The 24803-nt window shown below is 43.9% G+C and overlaps 2 protein-coding genes across 2 annotated transcripts; one reads left to right on the top strand and one right to left on the bottom strand.

The window, feature by feature from the left end:
• Positions 1-624: 624 nt before the first annotated feature.
• trappc10 (trafficking protein particle complex subunit 10) lies at positions 625-13637 on the top strand. Its single transcript, XM_030770758.1, has 23 exons — positions 625-792; positions 2357-2438; positions 3219-3354; positions 4052-4248; positions 4509-4704; positions 4849-4960; positions 5199-5446; positions 5633-5779; positions 6081-6195; positions 6404-6480; positions 6609-6700; positions 7934-8074; positions 8329-8449; positions 8664-9197; positions 9408-9549; positions 9971-10129; positions 10456-10685; positions 10984-11084; positions 11228-11354; positions 11653-11817; positions 12063-12243; positions 12610-12804; positions 13059-13637. The coding sequence occupies exons 1-23, from the start codon at positions 732-734 to the stop codon at positions 13313-13315; spliced, it is 3816 nt and encodes a 1271-aa protein (XP_030626618.1). The 5' UTR covers positions 625-731; the 3' UTR covers positions 13316-13637.
• A 2783-nt stretch (positions 13638-16420) lies between these two features.
• Positions 16421-22850, bottom strand: cp110 (centriolar coiled-coil protein 110). Its single transcript, XM_030772076.1, is given in 11 exon segments — positions 16421-16814; positions 16982-17064; positions 17442-17558; positions 17862-17963; positions 18082-18198; positions 18434-18616; positions 19620-19744; positions 20152-21565; positions 21567-22274; positions 22403-22528; positions 22713-22850. Coding segments are annotated over 11 exon segments (3234 nt in total). The 3' UTR covers positions 16421-16693.
• Positions 22851-24803: the final 1953 nt, after the last annotated feature.

The raw sequence follows: 24803 nt of genomic DNA, 5'->3' as shown, positions 1-24803 counted from the left end.
CTTAAACTGTGACATACATGGTCTACATGAGACTTCTTTTACAGTAGTTTCAGATGGTCTACATGAGACTTCTTTTAAGGTAGTTTCAGATGGTCTACATGAGACTTCTTTTAAGGTAGTTTCTGGAGCTCGGATTGCCTATTTCAAAGCAACTGCTTTCCACAATTACACACTTTACCAAGAGAGGCACCACTAATCCACAGATTGCTAACACTTTTCTGTTATTTTCATTTGGCGCCCTCCAACGGCTACATAAAGGTATGTAAAGTGATTAAGTGATTTACAGTCTGTTATGTGATATCTATGCACACAGCATAAAAGAATCTTTCAGAAATTTGCGTTTCTCTCACTTGGAGTAGAGCACCTGTTTTATGGTGAGAAATAGTGAAAAATCTGGCTTCAGAGATGCATCATTCTGGAAAGAGACAATACTATAAAGACGCTGTGTGACACTAAATAAAATATCAACTTAAAGTATGTTCGATCTAACCAGTGTATTGCTGACATCCCCACCTCAAACCCCATTCAGTGGGGTATCTGTCTCATGTAATATATAACTTCCTGTCTGTCTTTCTCAAGAGAACCGGAAGTTGTCATCGTGTCAGAAGATAGGAAATGGAGAAGGAAGGGGGCCTTATCGATACACTAGCTTACTGCATTTATTAGTGCTTAGACAATATTGTTGACATGATTTACGTTTAATGGCGGAGTAATGCAAATTCTCAGAAGTCATGGAGTCACTTGAGGAAAAGCCTATAATCTACACAATGGAAAACAAGCCGATTGTGACGTGTAAGTACGTCTGAGTTGTTATTAGCAAATATGCTAACCAGCTAACCTGTCTGTCGCTCTAGCATTGCAGTGTTCACTGCAGAATTAGCTTTTGAATTGTTCGGCTAGCCAGCTAGCCTGCTTCCTGGCTGTTCAGGAATTCCATGGACTTGGGAGCTAGGGGGATATTTAATGACATCGCTTATTATGTGATGTTTGGTCTCACAGAAGTCTTAATTTGCCTGTTAGCAATGAATGAACAATTTAGACATCCTTAAATGTTAGCCACTAGTCTACTGCCCATTGCAGTTTTCAGCTGGCTGTGTATGCACATTCTTACATACTAAACTGACAGCTCAAGTAACAGTCCAGCTGAATAAGATTCAAGGCCTGGTCAACTGTACACGCTCAGAATTACGGAGGAGGGCATGTTTTGCCAAGAATTCTGCTACATCACACAAATTGTAATTATGCTACATTACACATATTTACATGTTTCGAGTTTCATTTCTTAGCAGAGACAACACCAGACATCAGACCTTACGGAGGTCTGCAACTTTGACTGTCGGATATAGATAGTTGCCAGCCATGAGAGCTGGAAATGAGCCATCCACAAACGTAGCCAAGACGCTAAATCTGTCTTGTGTGTCTGCACTTTGTCGATAAATTCAAGTAAATGTATGACATTACTTGTATGTGTGCGAATAGGACGTTGCTTGCATATATGTGTGAGGTAAACACTTTCTGTTTATTTGTGAGGTTTATAGGCAGAAGTAGATTTATTTATCCCCTGTATTCTGATCCAGCTGCCAAGGGAACACCTGTTAGTATCATTGATATGTATAAACTTGCAGGTCTGTCACCAATCAAAGCATGAAACTCAGGTAAACTGCAAGACAACGGACTTATTAGGACATTTGATTTGGCCATGCCTCAAACAGGTAGAAACAGGTCTAAAATACAGTGCATGTCGGTTGTCTGGAGGTCATAAACTTTGTTGTTGTCCAGTTGTTTGTACATATGGTAGTTGATTCGTGGAAAGGATATTAGACAGACTGATACACTGTCAGGGTAAATCAAGCTCTGAGAGTTACTGAGGTGCCACGATTGAATCTGTTGTATCACAAAGCTCTGTTGTTTGTTGTTATTCCTCAAGCCAGCAGAAGCATTCTGCCACAGAAGCCACACTGAGCACACCAGCACATGACTGAGAGAATAGGCGGGCCTGTTTTCTGTATCAGGTCCAGAATAGGTGGACCCAGTTATTTGAACAGAATCATAAATATGACCAGAATCATAAATATAGGCAGATTCAACTATGACAGCTTTAGCAGTATCAGCATCATTTTTGACAGCTGTAAAAATAATATCACGTTGACGGTTTTTCAGGAGTTCTATGTCAGTGGTAGGCCTACCTTCTTACATTTATCTACAATATGCATGATCATGGCTAGGTGTAACTGTGTGGTGTTATGTTACCAGAAAACACATCCCAAACAGAAAGAATCCTGCTCTTTATGACTCATTTCTAAAGATAGTTGATGATGCCAGTCATCGTAAAATCGGGTTCTTGTCGTGTCTCCAGGTGCCGGGGACCAGGCCCTGTTTACAGCTCTCTACAGCTCACTGGCACAGCAGCTTCCCAGGGAACCAATGGAGTGGAGAAGGTGAGCAACTGCCAGACTGTTTTAAAGAAAAAAACAACCATGCTTTCTTTGTTTCTGTCCTTCTTTATTGACAGGTAAAAAGATAAATATGGAAGTTGATGTCTTCCGGTACGGTTAAAGCATAGTTTAAGTCTATGCAAGCGTCATACAGATCAGTGTGTCTGAAAAGGCATTTTCTGCTGACAGGCTAATGAATATCATCAGTGTATAACCTAAGCATTTTTTGTCTTCCTGTTTGGAACTACAGCCTGGGAAGTGTTCTCCAGCATAAAATTCACTCTAAGCCTCTAAACTGGGAAAAGGAAACCACCAGGCTGATTTCTCTCTGTCAGCAGTCATTTTCAGGCTATTGTTCTGTACCTCCAGCACCTATTCTGGCACAACCCTAGTGGTCAGATAGCAAGACATAAAAAAACCCCTCTAATTGGTGTCTTGACCTTAAAAATAAATTAGAACAAAGCCATCCTTGACAGTGATTATAGACTTATTGACGGACATGGTTTTAGACCCCGTAAAACACAACTGAGCTTTTTATTTGCCCCTTCTGTCATGAATAATGAGGTGTTTGGCAAGAATTGAGGTGTTTTGGTGTCAACAGGTGAGGGAGACAAAGGCATGAATTAGAGTCTACTACATTCTCTCTGAGATAAGAGATAGTAGGTTCTGAAGGGACTATCTCTTAATGTTTCACCGCTGTTCTCGCTGACTTTAAACAAAGCACAAGGTCTGTGAGTTTACGAGTGCGTCTGCGTTTCTCTTCATCTTCGTCTTCGTCTTCAGGTCGTATGGGCGGGCACCAAAGATGATTCATCTGGAAGCTAATTTTGTCCAGTTCAAAGAGGAACTTCTTCCGAAAGAGGGGAACAAAGCGCTGCTCACATTCCCCTTTCTCCACATCTACTGGACTGACTGCTGTGTAAGTAACTCACTGCTGTGAGGCAGCTGTCATGCAGTACATTTTAATCGGTTTTACAGTACCGAACATACGGTATCATTCTGTATGATGAGAGGTTGATGATGGGAAACTTCAGGGGAAAAAAACCCCAAAACAAAACAAAGAACAAGGGGGGAAAAAAAAGAACCACCAAAATCAAGGAATGCAGCTTTGTCTTGACATGACCTCAGAATGTCGATTAGGAGAAATCCGTCGTTACTTTGAAAATGTCTGGTCCTGTTTCAGAGTAAAAGAAACCATTTACAGGAAAGCGTCTTATCATTTCCAGTGGCAGACTGTTAAAGATTTGTATGGATGTGACATTTCATTTGCTAACGCTGTGGTCTTTATCCTGTGTGAGTGTCTGTTTACTGTATTTATTTAGTTAACTACTGCTATTGCAAATTTGGACTTCAAATAGTTTTCAGAGGTTCTGTTACACATGTGTAGACTGTTTGAAGCTGTTGCTAGACTGATGTGTAATATGTGTCAAATAGGAAAAGTTAGGTGATTGCAGGACACGACCTATCTGGACAATGTAGTCCAGCATGGTTTCAGTGCTGCCTCCTGTGGTATAAATAGTAACTGATCGGGTAACCTCAAAGGACCAGAGCCATCTTGCTCTAATGTGCGAAGCAGCGTAAGGAGCAGCCTGTGTTTGTTTGTGTGTGTGCGTCAGGACACAGAGACATACAAGGCCTCGGTGAAGGAGGACATGCTTAGGTGGCAGAGCACGCTACGGCACCACGGCTCGGCCGACTGGCTCATCGTGGTGGTGGAGAGCGATGGCAAAAAGAAGAACAAGACCAACATCCTGCCGCGCACCTCCATCATGGACAAGATCCGAAATGACTTTTGTAACAAACAGAGTGACAGGTAAGGGCAGTGTAGTAAGAATTTGTAGCAGAAACTCAGGCCGCCACATACGCCATCAGGCTTTATACGCCTCTTACTCTATCTCATGTTCATTCACCCAGCCAGTAAACCAGCGGGTTAAACCCGCTTTTGATTTCACATACAATGACAACTCAGTTCAAAAGGTTTTCGTAAGTCAGGCACTGAAACGGAATGAACAGTTGAATAAAAATATGACTAAAATCCTCATGGCAGCTTTTCTCCCCCCCCCTCTTTCTCAGGTGCGTGTCGCTGTCGGACCCGCTGAAAGAGTCGTCTCGTTCTCAGGAGTCGTGGAATTCGTTTCTGACCAAGCTGCGCACGCTGCTCCTCATGTCTTTCACTAAGAACCTGGGGCGATTCGAGGATGACATGCGCACGCTACGCGAGAAACGCACCGAGCCCGGCTGGAGCTTCTGTGACTACTTTATGGTTCAGGTAAGTCACCAAAGACATCTCCTGGTTTGAGGCTCAATTAGAAACCCCTCAGTTAGTCGCACGATCTCAGAAACCGTCACGTTTATTTATGTGACATAAACTTTTTTTTTTTTTCCCTTTGTGTTTTCCCACTTTCTGCTCCAGGAGGAGCTGGCGTTTGTGTTTGAGATGCTACAGCAGTTTGAAGACGCATTGGTCCAGTACGACGAGCTGGATGCTCTGTTTACCCAATATGTGCTCAATTTTGGTGCTGGAGGTACAGACAAATCAGAACACCAGAGTTACAGTGAAAGGCGTCAGTATAACCTTTAGAGAGAAAATCTGTGCTCCGTTCGGAGACGGAAGACACGTCAAGATTAGTTTAAAATGAAAATGTTCAAAACACAAATGTAAACGATTCATCTTACAGGTCCCTTTTGCTGCGCGTCTAGTATTAGTTTGACGAGGTTAATGAGACTTGATTTTGCTAAGCGCTCCGGTGTGTGCGTCTGCAGATGGGGCCAACTGGCTGAGTTCTTTCTGTCAGCCGGTGAAGAGCTGGAGCGGACTGGTGTTACGAAGGCCCATAGACATGGAGAAGAGGGAGCTGATACAGCGAGGGGAGGCCAGTCTCCTGGATCTCCGCAGCTACCTGTTCTCACGCCAGTGCACCCTGCTGATCTTCCTCAACAGGCCATGGGAGGTCACACAGAGAGCCTTGGAGCTGCTGCACAACTGTGTTCAGGAACTCCGACTACTGGAGGTAGAGACACCATCTGCTTACCCGCACTGCGGTGTTTTTTTTTTGTTGTTGTTGTTGTTGTTGTTTTCTGGATGCTCCTGTGTTGTTGTTACCGTATTTCTGGATGCTCCTGTGTGCCTGCGGATGTTTGCGTGCGTGCGTCTGGCTTTATCTGCTTTAATGGACGGATGGGTGTTGTTGTGTTAGGTGTCTGTGGTGCAGGGGGCACTGGATTGCTGGGTCTTCCTGAGCTGTCTGGAGGTGCTGCATCGCATCGAGGGGTGCTGCGAAAGAGCCCAGCTGGAGACCAACTCTTCCCACACGGTGGGCCTGTGGACCTACGCCACAGAGAAGGTAACAGCGTTGAAATGATAGCACGCACGCACGCACGCATCCACCCACCCATCACGGTCCTACGCCACCTAAGCACTTTTCACTGTTTAAAACGAAAGCTCTTTGGGATACCTACATTATGAAACACTAATCCAACCTTAAATATTTATATCATCCAACGCATTTCACATTTGGCTGATTCATTAATAATAATAAATAATCATAAATAATGTTCATCCAGTGAAAATACATAAAGATGAACTCATTTGATGAGAATAGAAATAATTATTGTCTTTACTATACTGTGGTGGTGCACTCTCAGCTGAAGTGTCTGGGCTACTTATGTGGTCTTGTGTCGGAGAACGGGCCCAATTCGGAGGACCTGAACCGGACCGTGGACCTGTTGGCTGGGCTGGGGACAGAGAGGCCAGAAACAGGTAACTTTGAGTATTATGGGAGTCATATGGTAAAACAAACACTTCAGTGTGTTTTATGTGTAAATATCTTTTGTTGTTTCTATATCCATAATGATCCTGTGTCCCAGCAAAAAGCACACATCTTTGCTCTGGATTGATAATATTTTATTTTCATACTAAAATAAGGTTACACAACCCTTATTCTCTGTGTGCTTTTTCTGTTTTACAGCCAACAGCCTTCAGAGTCCATATAAAAAACTCAAAGAAGCCTTATCATCCGTGGAAACGTTTGAAAAACACTATCTAGTAAGTCTTGGTCTAACAAAGTCCATTGGATCTACGTTTAAAACTTTGTGACCATGTCAGTTGAAAATGTGCATACATGTGTATAAACCAGGCTGCGGTTTTTCATTAACTGCCTTTTTGCTGTGTAGGAGCTCTCTCATGCTGCCATGGAAATGTACAGCGCGATCGGGAGACTGAGGTCAGCTCGACTGGTCGGGAAGAGCCTGGCCGAGTTTTACATGTAAGCATTTTCTTCAATAAAAGGACATTCCATTCTCTCTTGACGACAGATGGAAACGGAGAAAGAAGCACTATTTATCCAATCCAGCTGTTCTTAACTTCTTCTTCTTCAAAAAAGAGATTTTTTGTGATGTGGTGTCACGCTTGCAAAAGCAACAGCAACTGTTATTTGTTTTGGTTCACATTGGCTTTGGTCTGAGTGTTCTTTTCTTGCGTGTGCCTTCTTTGCCGTACATTCATCATAAAGTTCTCTGTGTTGTCTGACATGTAAGGGATGATGTCTTTTGAAGCGTCCTCGTGTAGGAGAATAATGGCCGAGGCGGAGAACTCTGATGACACACTTTCCTCTGCCGAGTCTGTTATTTTTGTCTATTAGGACACTCAGGAGGACATTATCACACTTATATCACTACCACTACCCGAGGATTAAAAACAACGCTGGCTTTGTGTAGATTTTATTCATTCATAATGGGAAACATTAAGATAAAAAAAAAAAAAAAGCAAACAAACTCTTTTCTGTGACGTTCACATCTTTCTAGTCGAACCCCATTTCGCCCTTGGCTGAAACAGTCTGTGGATATTGCCCTACAGCAGCATCTGTGAACATGAGACTGCTTATCTGACATAGTCTCCCTGTTACTAAAATCTCTCTGATAAGAATTTCACGCCAAGATACGAAAGGGACATGGCCAACACATTTTTAGTTGGTTCTTTCAAAACTTAATCCAAGATACAGCAAAGTTTTGTGTTCTCCAAGCAAATTAAAATTGCTCTGAAATGAGGTAGCATAGCATAAACCTATAGCAAACACCTGTTACCATTTATTATAACTGTTGTTATGGTTACATGCCCTTTAATGTGTCAGTAGCACTGATTTAGAACAGTGATTAAACAGTTGACCACACCTATGTTTAACATGTCTCCGTATACAGTCTTAAAAGAGACGTGCCGGCCAATCAGAAACAAGTATTTTATGCGGCCATGGTATGAATATATTTATTTAATCGCAGCCATTTGTGGTTTTGTAATTGTATGTATCTATGCTGGAGTTTCAGTTTTAATTTCATTAATTGTTTAGTCCTACTTTGATCTAATTCTCATCACCTAGCTGTGCTGAAATTTTTAGACAGAAGGATGAGCAGTCAATTCAGTGATTGTTGTAACAATGTTTGACAGTGCAAACTGCGTAGTGTAATTTTAAAACCTACCAAATATGTTTTGTGTGTGTGTACAGGAGGAAGGGAGACCCCCAGAGTGCAGAAAACTTTCTCCAGGATTCTCTAAAATCATATGTGGCAGAAGGCTGGAGTTTACCAGTCACACACACCAGAAAACAGATTGCAGAGTGCCAGAAACGACTACAGAAGACTGAGGAGTATCCTACACGCTGATCTCAGAACAGATCAAACCACTTTGTTGGCCTAGAATGCGTTATACTCGTCACTGACGCACGCAGTTCAGTTTCCCTCCAAGCAGTGCACAACCTCTTTCTATTCCTGCTCATGTTCCAGTAAACAGTTACAGCTAATCCTTAGTCAGTGAGGACGAATGCGTCAGTCATATCTCAGTCTCCGTCTTTCAGTCTCAGGCTTAAAGCCATTGTTTGGGATCCTTGACCCACTTTGCCAGCTATTTGCAGACAAGTGCCCTGCTTGCAAGTGATGCCAACCTGACTGATGAGGAGAGAAAGCATTTCTGCCAAGAGATCCTGACCTTTGCCAACCAAACCACAGGGAGCCAAGGTAGGAACGCCAACAAAACCTCGAATGTTGTTTTTGCTTTCGAATGCTGACGTAATTGTGCAGATAAGAGCATTTGTTTTTATGAACTTTGAAATTTGTTGCAATCTGTCTTTCCCAGGCTATATCAAAATCCTAATCTCGTTCTTCCTCTATCCTTTTTTCCCCCCCTGCCTCGTCCGTTATCGTTTAATTCTCTCTCTCTCTTTTTTAGATGAACAGAAGGTTGGCCTCAGCATGACTGCATTTGCTCAGTTGCGGGAGCTGCAGTTTCTCCCTCCGGCTGCGCTGGTACACGTTGGCGCCACCTTGCAGTTGGAATTGCGTTTATGGAGTCTGATGCCCGTGCCCGTGCGTCTAGAGCACCTGGCAGCTAGCGTGCACTTTAATCTGGAACAGCCGGGTTCCCGCGGCACCGCGGCCGCCCAGCGGAGGCCGGGCCAGGGCCAGGGTACCGCCGAGGGCACGGTTCAGTTTTCCACCATCAGCCCCTCCGGAGCAGCACCCTTGGGTGCTCCTCCACCAGCCCTGGAGTTGTATGAGATACAAGATCGCAGCCCGTCTGACAACTCTCTCAACTCCGCCGGTGTGGTCTGCAAAAACGTTCACCTGCTGCTACGGCGACACGACAGCGCCGCCTCCCTGGACACGCCCAACGCTTCCACCTCTGCCATTGCCATGGAAGACGGAGCACAGATGCTAAAGACCAACGATGTGACACTGTTGCCAGGCAACAACAGCATCCTCTTTACAGCACCGGTATGGCTAAAATAAAAAAAATTTAACAATGACAGGATGAATTTCACTTTAGACTTGCTACCACACTGGGACTCATGGTTTAACTAAAACCCAAATAGGGGTTTCACAAGCCTGCAGATCAGCAGTGGACTTGTCACTAAGGCAGTAACGTTCTCTCTCTCCCTCTGTCTCTGTCTCTCTCTCTGTCTCTCTCTCTGTGTCTTCGTTTAGACTCAGAAGCCAGGGACCTATACTCTGCGTCAGTTGTGTGCCACAGTGGGGCGCGTGCAGTTTGTCCTTCCACACATTTACCCCATAGTGCAGTACGACGTCTACTCCCAGGAGCCTCAGCTCTCCATCGAGCCTCTCACAGGTCTGACTGCCCAAAGCTTCCCTCTGTCTGACTCTGACAACTACACAAATCCACAAATCTGTTCCTGACCGAAGCCCTATTAGTTACAACTAAAAACAGCCTTTGTCTGAAAAATTCAGTCGACCGTTCCCATTTTACATCTGGCTGAACCACTCAAAGCTGGTTCACTCTCTTTGGATGTCATCTGTCATACATTACACATCATACACGCACACGCTGTCAGCACTTGAGAACATAAGGTCAATGTTAATGTACACACTCAGTCATTCAACACACACACACACACACACAGAAACAGAAACACACACATTTCATAGCACAAAGCTAACTCTAATTAACTCGAATTGTAAGTTTGAGAATGAAATAGTATCACTCTAGTCCCATATCAGCGTGATTAACATGACTTGTGTTTGTCTCCTAGACAACCTGTTGGCAGGTTTACCGCAGAAAGTGAAGTTCACCATAGTGACGGGTCACTACACAGTGAAGAAGGGTGACGCTCTCCAACTGAGTAACACAGACTCCATGCCAATTCTCCACACCTCCTCCTGCTCCGCACGGATCCTGTCCAGCACCGGAGGTGAGTAACACAGATTCCATGCCAATCCTCCTCAACTCCTCCTGCTCCACACAGATCTAGTCTGGCACCGCAGGTAAGAGCTGACCGTAGCCACGGTAACAGTGCCTTCCATTTATCCGTAGAATAACTTCAAAGACGCAGAACAACACACACACACACAAGACATACACTCTGTTTCACACACTCACACTCTTTCTCACTCCTTCTTCCTCTTTCTCTCCTGCCCACTTTCTGACTTTGTGTGTTTATCTGTTCTCTCCATCTCTCTCTCTTTCTCTCTCTCCCCCTCTCTCTCTCCCTCTGTCTTTCTTGCTCTTTTTTTATAGAGCTGGTTGGAGAGAGTGCACTGTCCATCCAGTCGTCTGAAAAGGTGACGAGTATCTCCCTGCCGCTGACCCCTCCCTACCACACACTAGAGTTCCAGCTGGATGTCTTGTGCCATATCCCGTCAGCCCTTGGCCGAGCTGAGAACGAACGCCTCACTAACGGAGAAGTCCGCCATCGAACCAAGAGCCGTAGCCGCGGCAACAGCAAAATGGCCTCCATAGACCAGAAGGTCTGTATGAGACTGAAAGGTTCTGTGCCAAAGACATGAAATGTTTCATATTCGTACATAAAACTGTATTAAGGCTTCATAAGTTATGTAGGCAATAATTGCTTTTGTTATAGTATTCTCTCCAAATTCTAATCTCTTTTAGTAAAAATTCAGTAATGATTGAAATAAAATGATGTACGAGTGACTAGTGGTTGTAGAATATTCTGACATTGCTGTTTTGGTTTTTTTTAAATGATGAAAAGGATTAAGTGTACTTCAGTGATTGCATTTAATGAATGTGCTGAATTGTATGTTTCAGGTTTCCATAGACTGTCCATGGTCTATATACTCCACGCTAATATCCCTGACTTTCTACATCCCATTTAAAGCCAAGCACTCACTACTGTCTGCAGGAAAGAGGTCAGTCAGTGTTTCTTAATGTGTCGACACAGCTGTTTTGATTATAAATAAACTAATTAAAATAATAAATTACCTTTGTGTTCCAATGAAATGAGTGTTCATGCTAATTTATTTTTGTGTTTGACTGTTTGTTATGACTAAAGGAAGTATATCCAGGTGTGCCTCCACAATGTGTCTGACACAAACTTTCGACTGGCCAGTCAGACACTTACAGAACGACAGCAAACACCTTCTCTGCAGCTGCATGCGCTCAACGCTAAAACCCATCAGGCTAGTATTACTGAGCACACACATGCACCAGGCCTGTGTTAAAAACACATCACACGTCATACATCACACATCCTGCACATGCACGCTGTCACCAGATAAGAACATAAGGTCAATGTTACTGCACACACTCAATCATTCAACACACACACACACACACACACATTTCTCAGCACAAAGAAAACAAGCCTGGTCAGTGTTTACTATACACATACTCACACCCTGCCTTAAACATTTCTCTCTGTCGCACGTTGTACTTTGTGTCATTCTGATGTGACGGTTTGTTTGTTTTGCTTCACAGTTGGTGTACAGTAAGCAGTGGGTGTTTTGTCTGTGGGAAGTGAGGTGGATCACAGAGCCCCCACCGTGTCTGCAGTGTGTTTTTTCTGCTAGCTTTGCACCTGTGGACAGTCCAGACTCAGCTCTGAAACCTTACAGCTATGACTTCCAGGTGGAGAGAATCTCCGTGAGTATCCTCACTGCTCCTCAGGTCTCCGAGAGTTCGGAGAGCAGCGTCAACACACTCCGTGTTAATATAATGAAATTTACATAAGTTACGCTTTCATGCCTTTGGGTTAAAGTGATCAGTATATTGTTTTAATGATATTATCTAATGAAAAAGCTGGTGCTGTACGGATGAGCGTGTAGGTATATGTCGTGTTAAACCACAGCACACAGACATGTGATTGTCAGACATTTTCTCTTCCTCAGACTCTGTACAGTCTGAAAGCAGAGATACGCCCTGCGGCCGGAGAGCAGCACTGTCGCACCGGCGCCCTCTGTGGGCTGGAAGTGTCAATCACACGGCTGACCGAACCCAGTGACGCCGAGCGTGAGGATGAGGAGTTTACAGAGAATGAAGGTCTCCGTACCACTAGACTAATGTATGAGGGTAAGTGCGCAGTTTTAAAAGTGTGTGTGTGTGTGTGTGTGCGCGCGTGTGTGTGAAAGACAGAGAGAGAGAGAGAGAGAGATGCAACGCAATGCCTAATCCCTACAGAGAGATAGTGATGTGTGTGTGTATGTGTTTGATTGCATCAGACTTTGACTTCTGTACACCAAGTTGCATAATATATGTGTTACATAAATGTAATGAGACACAATGTGTGTTTCTAATTTGTGACTAAGAAAACGTTGAATACGGGAATCTAGGTATGCGTGTGTGAGAGAGGAAAGGAAATGTTTGTGTGTTTCTCTAATATCACGTCTCGGCGTATATATGTCCTTATATGTGCCTTTGATACTGTTTGCCGTACAGTGGTGGATAACAACAGCAACTGGGCTGTGTGTGGGAAAAGCTCAGGAGTGGTGTCCATGCCAGTGGCTGCCATGGCAACCCACAAGGTTCAGATGGAAATCATGCCACTGTTTGCAGGCAACCTGCCTTTCCCCAGCATCAAAGTGTTCAAGTACCTGCCCCACAGCGCCACACCCGCCATCCAACCCGACACTGGTACGACTGCGATCACCAAGCTTTCTTTCACAGCTCCCCTCCTTCAGAATTCACTCTCTTCTTCTAGCGTTTTCCTTCTTTTTGTGTCGTTCCGCTCTCCTTCTTCCTCTCTCTCACTCTCTCACTCTTTCTTGCTCACTCTCTCTTATCGTGTCCGTATTTACACGTATGTTAAGTACCCTACCCTTTCAATGACTGAGAGACTGCTCTTCATCGATCGTTCTGATGCCTTTCTTTCCTTTGGCCCATCACAGACAGCTGTCTGGAGAACGACAACCTCTCCCTGCTGGATAAGGGTTTGGAGGACCAGGCCGACACAGCCAGCTTACGTAGCCGAGGGAGCGTGCACTCGCTGGGGAGCAACGAGCAGCAGCAGCAGCAGCAGAGGGGTCTCCCCATGCCCCGGCTGGAGCCCTTCAGCCCCGGCCAGGTCTTCAACTGCAGCCAGGGACGGCAGGTCCTGGTGCTGCCCGGCACAGACGACCACATCCTGGAGGTCAACGTCACATGACACCCATGGGCCGCACCCTGCAGGGCCCCACCCCACCTGCTCTGGCACCCTGGTTTCTGTGCCCCTATTGGAGGAGGGGAGGGGCTCCAATGTGGGGCCTTGGGGTTTCCCTCTCCCCGGACTGACAGGGCAGAAGATGGTCGCTGGCCTGACCTGAATGCGGAAACACATCACTGGAGCCTGAGGATTCATCTGCTGTCATATCATTTTGTCTTATTTGCTCTCTCTCTCACTCTCTCTCTCTTTTTGGAAGATTTCTTCATCTGTTCCTTTTCTCCTTTTTTGGGCAGCACAGCATGCAAGTGTGGAACACCCACTGCTTTCTCCTCGGACACGGGGGGGGGGCAGCCTCGGATTATTCCCATAATGCCTTGCTGCCTCCTCCCATTAAACTCTGTGCAGGATGTTCTGAAGAGCGTGGGCATCTCCTGAACGAAGCCTGTTGCCCAAAAATTGCTGAATGAGACTCATTCGAACTTGCACGTGTTCTCACAGCAACACATTCACAGACAAACTGCTGTTAACAAGGATGCATTTGTATGTGTGTGTGATTATGTTGGGTTGTGGGTGTCTGTTCTTTCTGTCTGTGTGTGTGTGTGTGTGTGTGTGAATGTGTTAACCTTTGACAGGAGAGACAAAAGAAAAGGATGGTTTGAATATTGTTGATGATGCTTTTGGTTCTGTTCTATTTTTTCTTGTAGCTGTATTCAATGTGGACATGTATGCGTGTGCGTGTGCGTGTGCGTGTGCGAGTGCGTGTGTCTGATAGAGGGGCAAAAGTAGCAGTAGCGCTCCCCTCCTGACATACACACTCCGTGACCTGCTGAAAATTGCTCACAGCCTCAGTCATAAAGAAGCCATCTGGCCAGTGTACATACTGTTAAATACATAGATATTATTTAAAGAAGAATCACTGTAATGACTGTCTGTAGGCTGCACCAAATACAATTTAGAGAGGGATGTTGGCAAAAAAGATGAGAAAAACAAGATCTTATTTTTGTTTCCATGCAAGTGTGAGAGTCACTGTATCAAAGTTCTTAATAGTTACTTTTTCCGTCAGGTTTGTGGGAGTACATATATATATATATATTTTTTGCCTTATTTAAATTCTCTTTTTTTTTTTTCCTCTGATGTGTTAGAGGGTTAAGAGAGGCACAGTCCAGTTAAACAGCACTTCACACACAGTGACTGAAACTAAGGTATTTACAGACATTGTGTATTATTTGTCCAATGTCCAAGGTCCTGAGGTTTGTCCTTACAGTAAGTCTCAGTATTGATCAGTGATGAAGCATGAATGGAACCTTTTGTCGGTGTATGGAACTCATGTTGCCATGGATATTTTGTTGTACTGCGTAGAACGGATCTGTTAACATGGTGAGTCATCCATGACTGCAAAGTAACATGTTTCATATCCTTGGCATGGATGCTTTGGAAGGAATATTTAATCGTCATAAATATGCCAATCAGCCTTTTTCTTTTGTTTACTGTGCTGTTGGTTTAGAACTGTTCTCTTTGTTCTTTTGCGTGGGGTTAACGTCCGTGGATTCAGCTGGTCTACAGCATAAAAGGTGAAGGCCACAGATTTAAGGTAGAGGGTCACAAAAATCTTTCAGTTTTGGGTGGGGTAGCCACCAAAGGCCAAGAGGTCGGGGGCGTCCAGGATAAAAGGTCGAGGTCATTCTTGTTGAGAGTCGCCGTCAGTGTCGGAGGTCATTCGGTAGAAGCAGCGGTCAGTGGTGGAGGTTTGGTTTGTGAGCGCACCTGATGCCCTGTCCACCTGGTATTTCTCTCCTGCCTGCGTCCATCCTCCCGTGTGGATTGCGTCGGATGGTAAGGATACTTTAGGAATAGACAAGATAAGAGCATACTGAGAACATAATTGAGTGCACTTCATATGATGAGCAGGAGATCCGTCGAATCGCCGATTCATAAGCTTTGGTCGTGACCCTTATTTTGCTGTGCAATACCCTTGTCGGATTGAGGAGAGCATTACAGTGTATGGAGAGGGAGAAATAAAAAAAGGGAGGGGGGGGTAGGGGGTGTGAAGCAACTCATTTGGGGGGGGGGGGGGGGGGGGGGGGCTGAAGCTGAAGCTTTCTGTGGGATTATTGTGAAAGCAAGCGCTTTTTCTGAGCGGACTTGTGTTTGTTTGTGGTGCTTGTCTTCTGTTTTGAATGTTGGCACCGTCGGTCCTGAGAAGCTGGAGCTAACGGAGGACATGAACGCTAAAGATAAGGTCATAAATGAAGATCGGTCTCGTAATAAATGAAGATTTGTCTGTCTGCGTGTCGCTGGGGATCCTGTGATTACACGTCCAGCACAGTATTTATGTTGCGACTGATATATGTTTTTTTTTTTTTTCTTTTCATTTTTGCCCAGATGAGTTGGAGAAAACAGAAGTGGACTGTAGCCTTTGTGACTTCTCACACTAAAAGCATACTGACCTTGGGTTTTATCATGTGATTCAAGTGTTCAGCTGACCAGAGAGAAAAGAAACAAAAACAGTTTTCACAAGTTGTAAATTATTCCATCAGAGTTGAGCACCACAGATTGTATTTAGATTTAATTATTTAAATGAAATGAATATGTACGCATTATACAATTGAAAATATACTTATGTTTTAAAAGGACATTTGTAGTCTGTTTCTTTTGTACAGCTTAAGAAGTCAGTTTGCACCCTTTGTTTAAGACCAACTCTTGTATTTTTCTTTTCTTTCTTTTTTTTTTAACTAAGAATTATGAGATCAGATCAATCTAAATTATTTAAAGCTTTGTTCTGATAGTTATTTTACATATAATCATGTATTCTGCTTAAAAATGTGAGCTCTTATGAGCTCAGCCTTAAAAAGTTTTACCACACTGATTCAAATGGAAACAGACCATATTCAGTACATTTATTCCTCCAACAATACTATGGCTGATTAGAGGACTGAATGGTCCTCATTTCATACTTGGAGCATTATCATGGAACATTTTCAAAGAATTAAGGAGGTCGCAGTCGGCAGGAGTTTTGTTAATTATTTATTAGAAACTAGAGAAGAATAAATAGAAATAATTTAGCTCACACTTCAAAAAGACTTGAGTGTCATGGAAATGAAAGGGGAGTGCCTTTACAAAATGGGCTTTGACGCTGCACTGCTTCTGCTAATGAATTTATCATCAGAATTGGAAGCATAAAGGGAAACAAATGTATAAAATGGTTTTTGATGTCTGACAATAAACAGTGGCGTACAAAAAAAAAAAAAAATTGGCTAAATTTGCTCGTTGGCAGAGCGCATCGCGAACGTGTGAACGGTTCAGCTGGGTTAACGCAGCTCCGCGTTCGGTCGACTGCCGTTTGCGCGTACGGTGCGGTCTGATCCCGGCTTGCGAAAGCCGTCACCGAGGGCGACGAGATGGGGTGGTCCTTTTGGGCACCCTTCTAGGATTTGGCATGACGGTCCATCCACACTCCCCTCCCTGTGCTGATTTTGCCCTTTCTGGCACTTTCTTTTGTAACCTGAAACCAAAATTTATAAAAAAAAAAAAAAAAAAAAAAAAGTCAATCCATAGCAGTACACGTTTAAGACTAGACCGTACAGCAAGTGTGACTTCAGTGGTTGACAGTCTACCAAATACAGCATCTCTTTCGTTTGAAAAGTGTTTTGTGGCGGACTCAGCACTTACATTATACTCCTCTTCCTTTCTAGTGCTTTCTTAGTGGCTGCAGAGAGAGAGCCCTTTGCACTGGACCGTGGAGCTTTGTGTTCCTACAAAATGTGCCAAAACATTACTCCCACTCCCTTTCTCCACATTACTCTCCTTTGCCCTCCTGCCTGTACCACTCAACAAAACAGCATGTTCTTATGTTGACTCTTTGAAATGAGTATCGACAGTACAGAGCTAAAATCAATATTTCATATCTTGCACAACCAGTAAAGAAATGGAGCTAGCACAAAAGGCCAATGTGTCTTGCGACGACATCCTAAGCTCTCTCAGAGACTGGCTGTGCTTTGAACCACAGTTAATGTAAAAAAAAAAAAAAAAAGCTCCCTCAAGTGCTGTTCTGGGATCAGTTTTGCCTGTGTTCTTGTTAAAGGACAAACATGGCTGAGAAGGTCAGGGCTGTTCTGGGATCAGATCGTACCTGGCGTTTTAGTTGTCTCTCCCTGGCCAGCTCCCTGTCCCAGGCGATGATCTGCATGCGCTCAGAAGAAGAGACGCTGAAGAAGAGATCATAGAGTTCATACCTGGCTGAACGCAGCTGAGAAAGAGAGGAGAAAAGATGTACTTCTTAACTGAGGAGATCAAGGAGCTGACAGTAGTCAAATACACTTTCACTCACAAGACAAAATACGTTTCCTCATGGCCTTGTGCACACCTACCATTCCAGACACTTGAGAACTGGAGCGATTGGTGTGTACAAAGGTTTAAAGAGTTATGTATTTCTGCAGCACAAACTATAGTATTACATAATGATAGAGAACTCAAAATATGTTTTTGAGAACAAAACAAAAAGTACCAGGAATAATACTGCAAGAAAATGTGAACGTGTCTGTGCTTTTACCTGCAAAGCTACTCTCTCCTGCAGCATAAGGTCCTGTCTGCTGCTGTATTCTCCTCTGACTGGAGTCTGGGCCTGAAAACCCAGCAGGAACAGCTGGGTGTCCTGTGAGGCAAGTGGCTCTGATTAAAAACGTCAATCTCAGTAGACTAGTAAAATTAAAGAAGAACGTCTGGAAAGTCATCCCAATTATGAATGTGAGGACCGGGGGGCTGTCAGTCACCTTAATGGTTCTGATCAGCTGAGTTACTCTCTCTGTGCGAAGAAGCCTGCGAGTCAGATAACCTTTCACTGCCGCGACCACAAGGGGGCCACAGGAGACCGTCAGAGAGACGGGGGACTGAAAGAGAAAGAGCGTGTGAAGGGAGTGTATTAGACAGCAGTGTTGGCCATTTATAATCACACCATAAAAAGACCTGTCTGACAAGCAACAGTTGTGTATACCTACACCAGCTGCACATCCCAAAGTTCAAATGTTTACATTGAAATGAAACTGTTTTAGGCGATACCAAATGATTGAGTGTACTGTGCTGTTTTACACTGGACTGGGCTGAGGGATCAGTAACCGAACATACCTGGGAACTAGTCAGCGTGACTAAGGGGAAGGTGGGAGCCGTCAGCTCGGGCGTCGAGGAATCGAGGCCTACAGGAGAGGGGAGAACCAGTTGGAGGGAGGTCGGCGTGTCCTCTAGACGTGAGCGGGAACCAGGACAGGGGAAGGACATGCTCCGGAGGAACTGGTAGCGCATAGCAAGAGACTGAGAGAGAGAGAGAGAGAGAGTGGGAAAGTAAAAGAACAATAGATGGATGAGGGGAGAAATGAAAGGAGGAGATTGAGATGGAACAGGAGTGCACAAGGGCAGTAAATTAGGCATGAGGAAGAAATTAATGGTGGGGACAGATTGGAAAATCTCTCATGAGAAAGAGAGAGTGAGAGGGAGGGAGAGAGAGAGAGAGAGAGAGAGATGAGCAAAAAAGAGCATGAAGAGATGAGCTAGCACTTAAGCTGAGACATTCATGAATTAAACAGAATTACATTCTCATTTTCTGTGTCAATTCCCACAACATGGCTGGACTGCTCCCCAATCTGGTGAGAAAGGGGAGAAAAAGAATTACCAAAAGCCTTAGTACAAAACAGCTCCTGTTCATTAAAGGGCTGTTAGACGTATTAATTACAGCCTATAATTAACAACATAAGGACAGGGCCAGAGAACACACTGAAGGAGAACTGGATGCTAACACAGGTGTCCTTGGATTACTGTGACACTCAGCCAGTCACTGTATCCTCTAAAAAAGGGAAAATATTAAACTTTTAAACAAAGCTCACTGGGGCTTCCAGCCAGTTTTTTAAGCTGTTTCACAGACATATTGTCTGATGGTACTCTATTTTAATTGACAGCCACCAGAACAATCCCATTCTCTAAATTGAATCTTTGGGGAATAAATGTCAATGTGATATCTCAAAGCTCTTGTTCAGCAGATGGGGTTTTTTTTCTCTTTTCTTTTCTTTTCTTTTCTGTTTTTTTTTGTTGGGGAGGGGGAGACAGAAAAGAAAAGCATTTCTCAAAATGTAATAAAATTGTTCCATCTCTGAAAGCGATAAATCATGCATTGCTATTTCATAAGTCGTTATGCAGTGCATCTTCTCTCTGAAGTAGCTACACTTGAAATCCAAAGTGATAGTCCAATAACATTACAGTATTATTGTTCTTGTAGTAATCACGTTGTACTACGCTTCACATTACGCTGAAGGGCCCTAACCTGCAGCAGCTCCTGCTGACGTCTACGCTCCTTCTCCTGCTCCTCCTCCTCCAAAGTTCTCTTCTGGCTCTCATCTTCCAGCCTCAACTGCAGCAGCTGCCTTTCCTGCGCAGATGACTGCACTGCTGCTGACACGGCGAGATGAAAGCAGAGAGAAGACAACGTCCATTTCACCACGACCGAAATCCAAATCCCAATCAACCAGTGTATAATCACAGTGCTAGTTACAGGCACTGTTTTATACAGAGTATTAAACAGGCCCTAGGCATGAGAATGGAACTCATCAAATTCCTCTACAGCCGATGATATACTGGTCTCTTCATTTCAAAGAAGAGCTGAACTAAACTACAATATGATTGGATAATACAGAAGGCATAGTACTCATACATAGTACTCATTTTTGTCACAATAATATCCCCTTCAGCATGTTAGAGCTTTTTTTTCTCTACATGGTCTAGATTTGCTGACCCTCAGTTCTCAATGGTCAGTGTAACTTACAAACTCCCAGTCTGGGAGACTAGGCTAGACTCACCTTTAGGGCTGCTCCTGTACTCAAGTTGTTCCCAACCAATCCCATCCCCTCCCGATGGACAGCTCTCTTCCATCGCATGCATCAGGAGTCTCCTCTTGGCACGTGAAGCCCCATCCTGACCCAGGGTCTCCGGGGTCAGCTGTTTCCCCTGGGAAACGTCGCACGACCAGAGCCGAGAGGGAGTGTCCACATCATAGGATCGATTAAGGCACGAGGCGCTCAGAGATTCTTTGACATCATCTAATGCTTTCTTTTTGTTCTTCTCCTCTTCATTCTTTCTCCTCTCGTTTGATTGATTGCTGTTATCTGTGAGAACGGACCCCCTGTGTTGCTGTCGTTTCGCCTCTGCTATGTTGTGAAATGCAGATGGCACCCTCTTCTTCTGGACCAGTGAGGTAACACAGCGAGATGGTGCGTACTGACCGAAACTCACTGGCTTCACGGTGCCATTTGGGCCACTTACAGACGCCAAAGAAGAGAGGTTCCCCCCAAGATTAAAAATACCAGTACTGCAATGCCCTGCTGGAGACAGCTGCTGCTTCTGAAGGCTGGTGGATCCAGGTGAAGGAGCCTCCATCTGGTCCGCCTGTGACTCAATGAGAGTGGATTCCAGGTCTGATATCAATGCTTTCAGGCTTGACAGATTCAACTCCAACTGAGCAATCTGATGAGTCTTCTCCATACTTCTATCCAAAGGTGCGATAACCTCGGTTACTGACGACATATCAGCACCTTTGTTGCCACGTTTCCCTGGATCTGGATCTTTGTCTTCACACAACGTCTTACCCAGAGGCTTCCTGAGTGTGTCAAATCTGCCCCCACCTTTTTTACTACGCACAGGGCTCAAACAGAACTGAGGTGTGGGCACATTCTTAAATTTTTTACCATCTAATAAGCAAGGCCTGGGAAGTCTACTGACTGTTCTTTTTCCCTTGGTTAGATAAAGGGATTTAGCCGTGGTTGGAGCTGTAGGGGAGGTGGACCGGGGGTGGTTATCTACATCAAACGCAGCTTTCCCAGTAAAGCTATCAGACATAAGCTCAACATCTGAGCTGTTATCTGCACATTGCTCAACCAAGACTTCGGTTTGTGTAACACTTGTTTCTACAACGTCGCTCATCATTTTATTTGACTCTGCCCGCTCTGTTTCTCTCTCATCTGTGTGTGTCTGGACAGGATCAGAAAACTGAACCTTCCCTTGGTCCTTCCTCTTCTCTCTGGCTTTTCTGAGTTCCGTTTTGCCGAGAGCGGCTGAATGGAATTCCTCGTTCTCTTTGTCAGACAGGCTGTGCTCCTCTGCTTGTCCAGTCTTACACGCCCGTAAGTTCTTCGCCTGATTGCGCAGCATGCGCTGGCGACGCCGGTGCTCCTGGGATTTCTTCAGGAGGGTCTGAAGGCTCATGCGGTAAGGGCCCTTCTGCCGTGTCCGGTTCAGGCGACACATCAGCGCGTTCCGTGATTTCATCACCCTGGGAAACAGCTCTGACTTCACATTCCTCCTGCAAAGCATCTCCGTCTACTGGAGCGTGACTGATTATGTTCTGGCTTTTGCTGGTCGGTTGTGCGGTGCTAACTACGTCAAGGTCTCCTTCGGCCAAGAACTTGCTTTCTGTTCCTCCGTTAATGCTGTCTACCCAGCTAGGCTGAGAGGCTACGTCAGTTGTTTCATTTGTCACATACCCTGATGAAAGAGCCTGGTGGCTAACATCTGCGTGAGGATGTTTCTTTGAGTCAGAGAACGATTCAGAATCTAATTCACCACTAGTGTTCAACTCCAAAGCTCTTTGTTTCTGATATCCTAATACTGATAAACCCTCACACAGGACAGTCACTTGGCTGTTGTCAAATGTCTCTTCTTCCTCAAGAGATTTAAGAGGACTGGCTGAAAGGTCATCACAAGCAGTAGATGTCAGAGGATGACATGGGTCTCTCACCTTCTCACAGAAAATTATTTCAGAAGGACATAATGACATGGATTGTGGGTTCCAAAAATTTCCTGAGATGTCAGCATATTCATCAGCTGGACTTTCTGCACTGTTACTGGTGCTTGGGAAATCTGTATTCAGAACATCTGTAAATTGTGGTTCATTCTGAAACTCCAGAAGTGTTGGTGCCTTCCTGAACTGCAATAACATCACACACATGTAAACCTCAAACATCAGAGAATACTTTTAATGGTTGCTAACTTAATATTTGAATCTGTGAAGAAAGCTTGCAACATAGCAAAACACTTTAGAAAATGACGCGTTACCTGAACGCTGTCAAGAATCTTCTGGGCATAAGACATTCGTGAATTAGAAGACTCTCTCCATCTGACCGACTTTTTCAAAGCCGATTCTCTGAGCCTTTGCATTTCTTTTCTCTGCTCCCCGTTCAACTGAAAAGCAAATCGTAGGATTCATTATAATAAGCAGAATACTATGTCAGATTTGCAAACTGATTTGCTGTGTGATTAACAGCATTTCTCTGACACCTCAGAAAGAACGCGTCGTCTTCAGATCATTCAGAATATTTCAGGAGGGGTAAATTATCCAACTAAAATTAGCTATCGAATATCTTACCAATGGGGGAAGAATCGGGGAGCCATAAAAGCTGATCAACGATGAGGTATAGCTATTAAACAAAGAATCGCACACAGAGCTGTCGCTCCTGCACAGTTTCCTTTGCTGTTTTTGAATAAATTCCTCGTAACTCTCCATGGCAGGATCAAAATACGGACTACGAGGAGTACAGAGACTTAAATCTGCAATACAATCCGGGACGTCTAACCAACATCACACAATATTGGTGAGCACAGAATGGGCAAAAGTACCTTTGCTGGCTAACATCAGTTTAGTAAACTTAAACCGGGTGCTTTAAAAAGGCAACGGACTGCTCATGGAGCTTCTTAAGCGCTACTTAGCTTTACTTACTGCAATCATCTAAGAATAAACTGCAACACTCGGCGAGTTTTCTTGACTCAGTTATTTTGATCAACGACACCTAATATAGCAAGCTAATCCGCTAGCTAAACAGAACTCTCGAAAAAAATCTGAAACTTGTTTTAAGATTCACTCTGCAGCTAATTGTGATCAAGTAAACAAAATAAATATTTTAGTACTGATGCGGGCTAAAATGGAAAATCTGTTGATTACGCACGTCGTGCTAAACTGAAACAAGGGTAATTCCGTTTGCATGGTGTTTACATTTTACCCGCTTACTCACTAGTAAAACTGACAGTTTGAAAGGGGATCTCTTCGGACTTCGTGGGGTGGATTTTTATCATAAATGGATCTGGATTTTCCACGTGTGTCACGACAACGTCAGACTACAACCTTATAGAGATGAAATCATTTGTAACGGAACAACTGATAGATATCATTAACCTATATTTTCCAGGTCACTGACCTAACATGAAAATTTTATCAGATCTGAGATTCTAATAAATTTAAACGCACCCTCTCGAGAATGGCGCTCCAGTACGCGTTTTAACACGCGCACATGAATGGAGTTTCTCTTTTAAGTAACTTAAATCTTAACCACTGCCACCTACAGTCTTGAATGACTTTTCGTTCGTAAAGAACAAAGGATTATTGAACATGCACAGCTTGCATAACAGATGTTGTCCTGTTCAGCGAACTACAACCTTTAAATTCAGTTTTGCTTTTTAACTTAATAATATCGATCTGCTCGTACGGTGTTTGGTGAACAATCTTGAATTTTTCGAAACCCTATTTCTGGAGTCTAGTTTCTCAATAAATTATTTTCTCCATATATGCAATTTATCTGACTTGTAAAAAGAGCTTCCATGCAATTATTTATCGCTACATTTTCTTTTCAGTTTCAGTTTTCTTTTCAGTTTAATGACAAGCGTACTTCTTTAACCTACTTGTACAACAGTCTTTGAGAGAAGATATGACACGCAATATAAACTCAATTAACGGGTACTTTATCAAGGATTATATAAAATCATAAAAATTGTAAGACTTTGCACTAGAAGAGAGGGTTATATTAATGGAGTATTTGGTTCTGGATGATGGAACTAGGACACGGCCAGACACGTACTACTAGCTAGTGACAAATACTGTGACCTGAGTGCACTTGTCCCAGATTGCCCACTAAATCACCTCCATCGAACGGTCTGAAATTCTTCAAAGCAATCAGGTTTGAAAGAGTAGGGTGTTGCAAAGGTAGACTGAAAATATGGAGAAAAATGTTGGATGATATTCTTGTGTCTTGAGATATCACATATGGACTGTTTGTACCTGTATACCTTATATTCCCTCTTTATGTGTGAGTGTGTGTTAGTGAGAGAAAAAGAGAGATGAGTAAAAGATGAAAAGTCAAAAGCTTTATCTAATAAATAAACGCTAGATCACATACACTAGATCCCAAAGAGGCCATTAAATGCACTCCGACTAAAACACACACACACACACACACACACAATCAAAATATAAATCTCTCTGACTCAAGATGTAGCACCAATGAGGACAACAATGTCATTAGTCATTTCCTGGGCAGCACTTGTCAGACAAACAGAGTATTCTGTCGTCTGTGTCTCAGACCCATTCCCAAGGTGCCTGGAACACAGTGACAATAAATACCCAACCATCGGCACATCCCCATTAAGTGGCAGGAGTACCTATATACGTCTCTCATGACTCTGTCAT

This window comes from Chanos chanos, chromosome 4 (assembly GCF_902362185.1).
Source record: "Chanos chanos chromosome 4, fChaCha1.1, whole genome shotgun sequence".
NCBI lineage: Eukaryota > Metazoa > Chordata > Actinopteri > Gonorynchiformes > Chanidae > Chanos > Chanos chanos.
The sequence above is the reverse complement of the archived record's forward strand: the minus strand, read 5'-3'. Positions and strand labels throughout refer to the sequence as shown.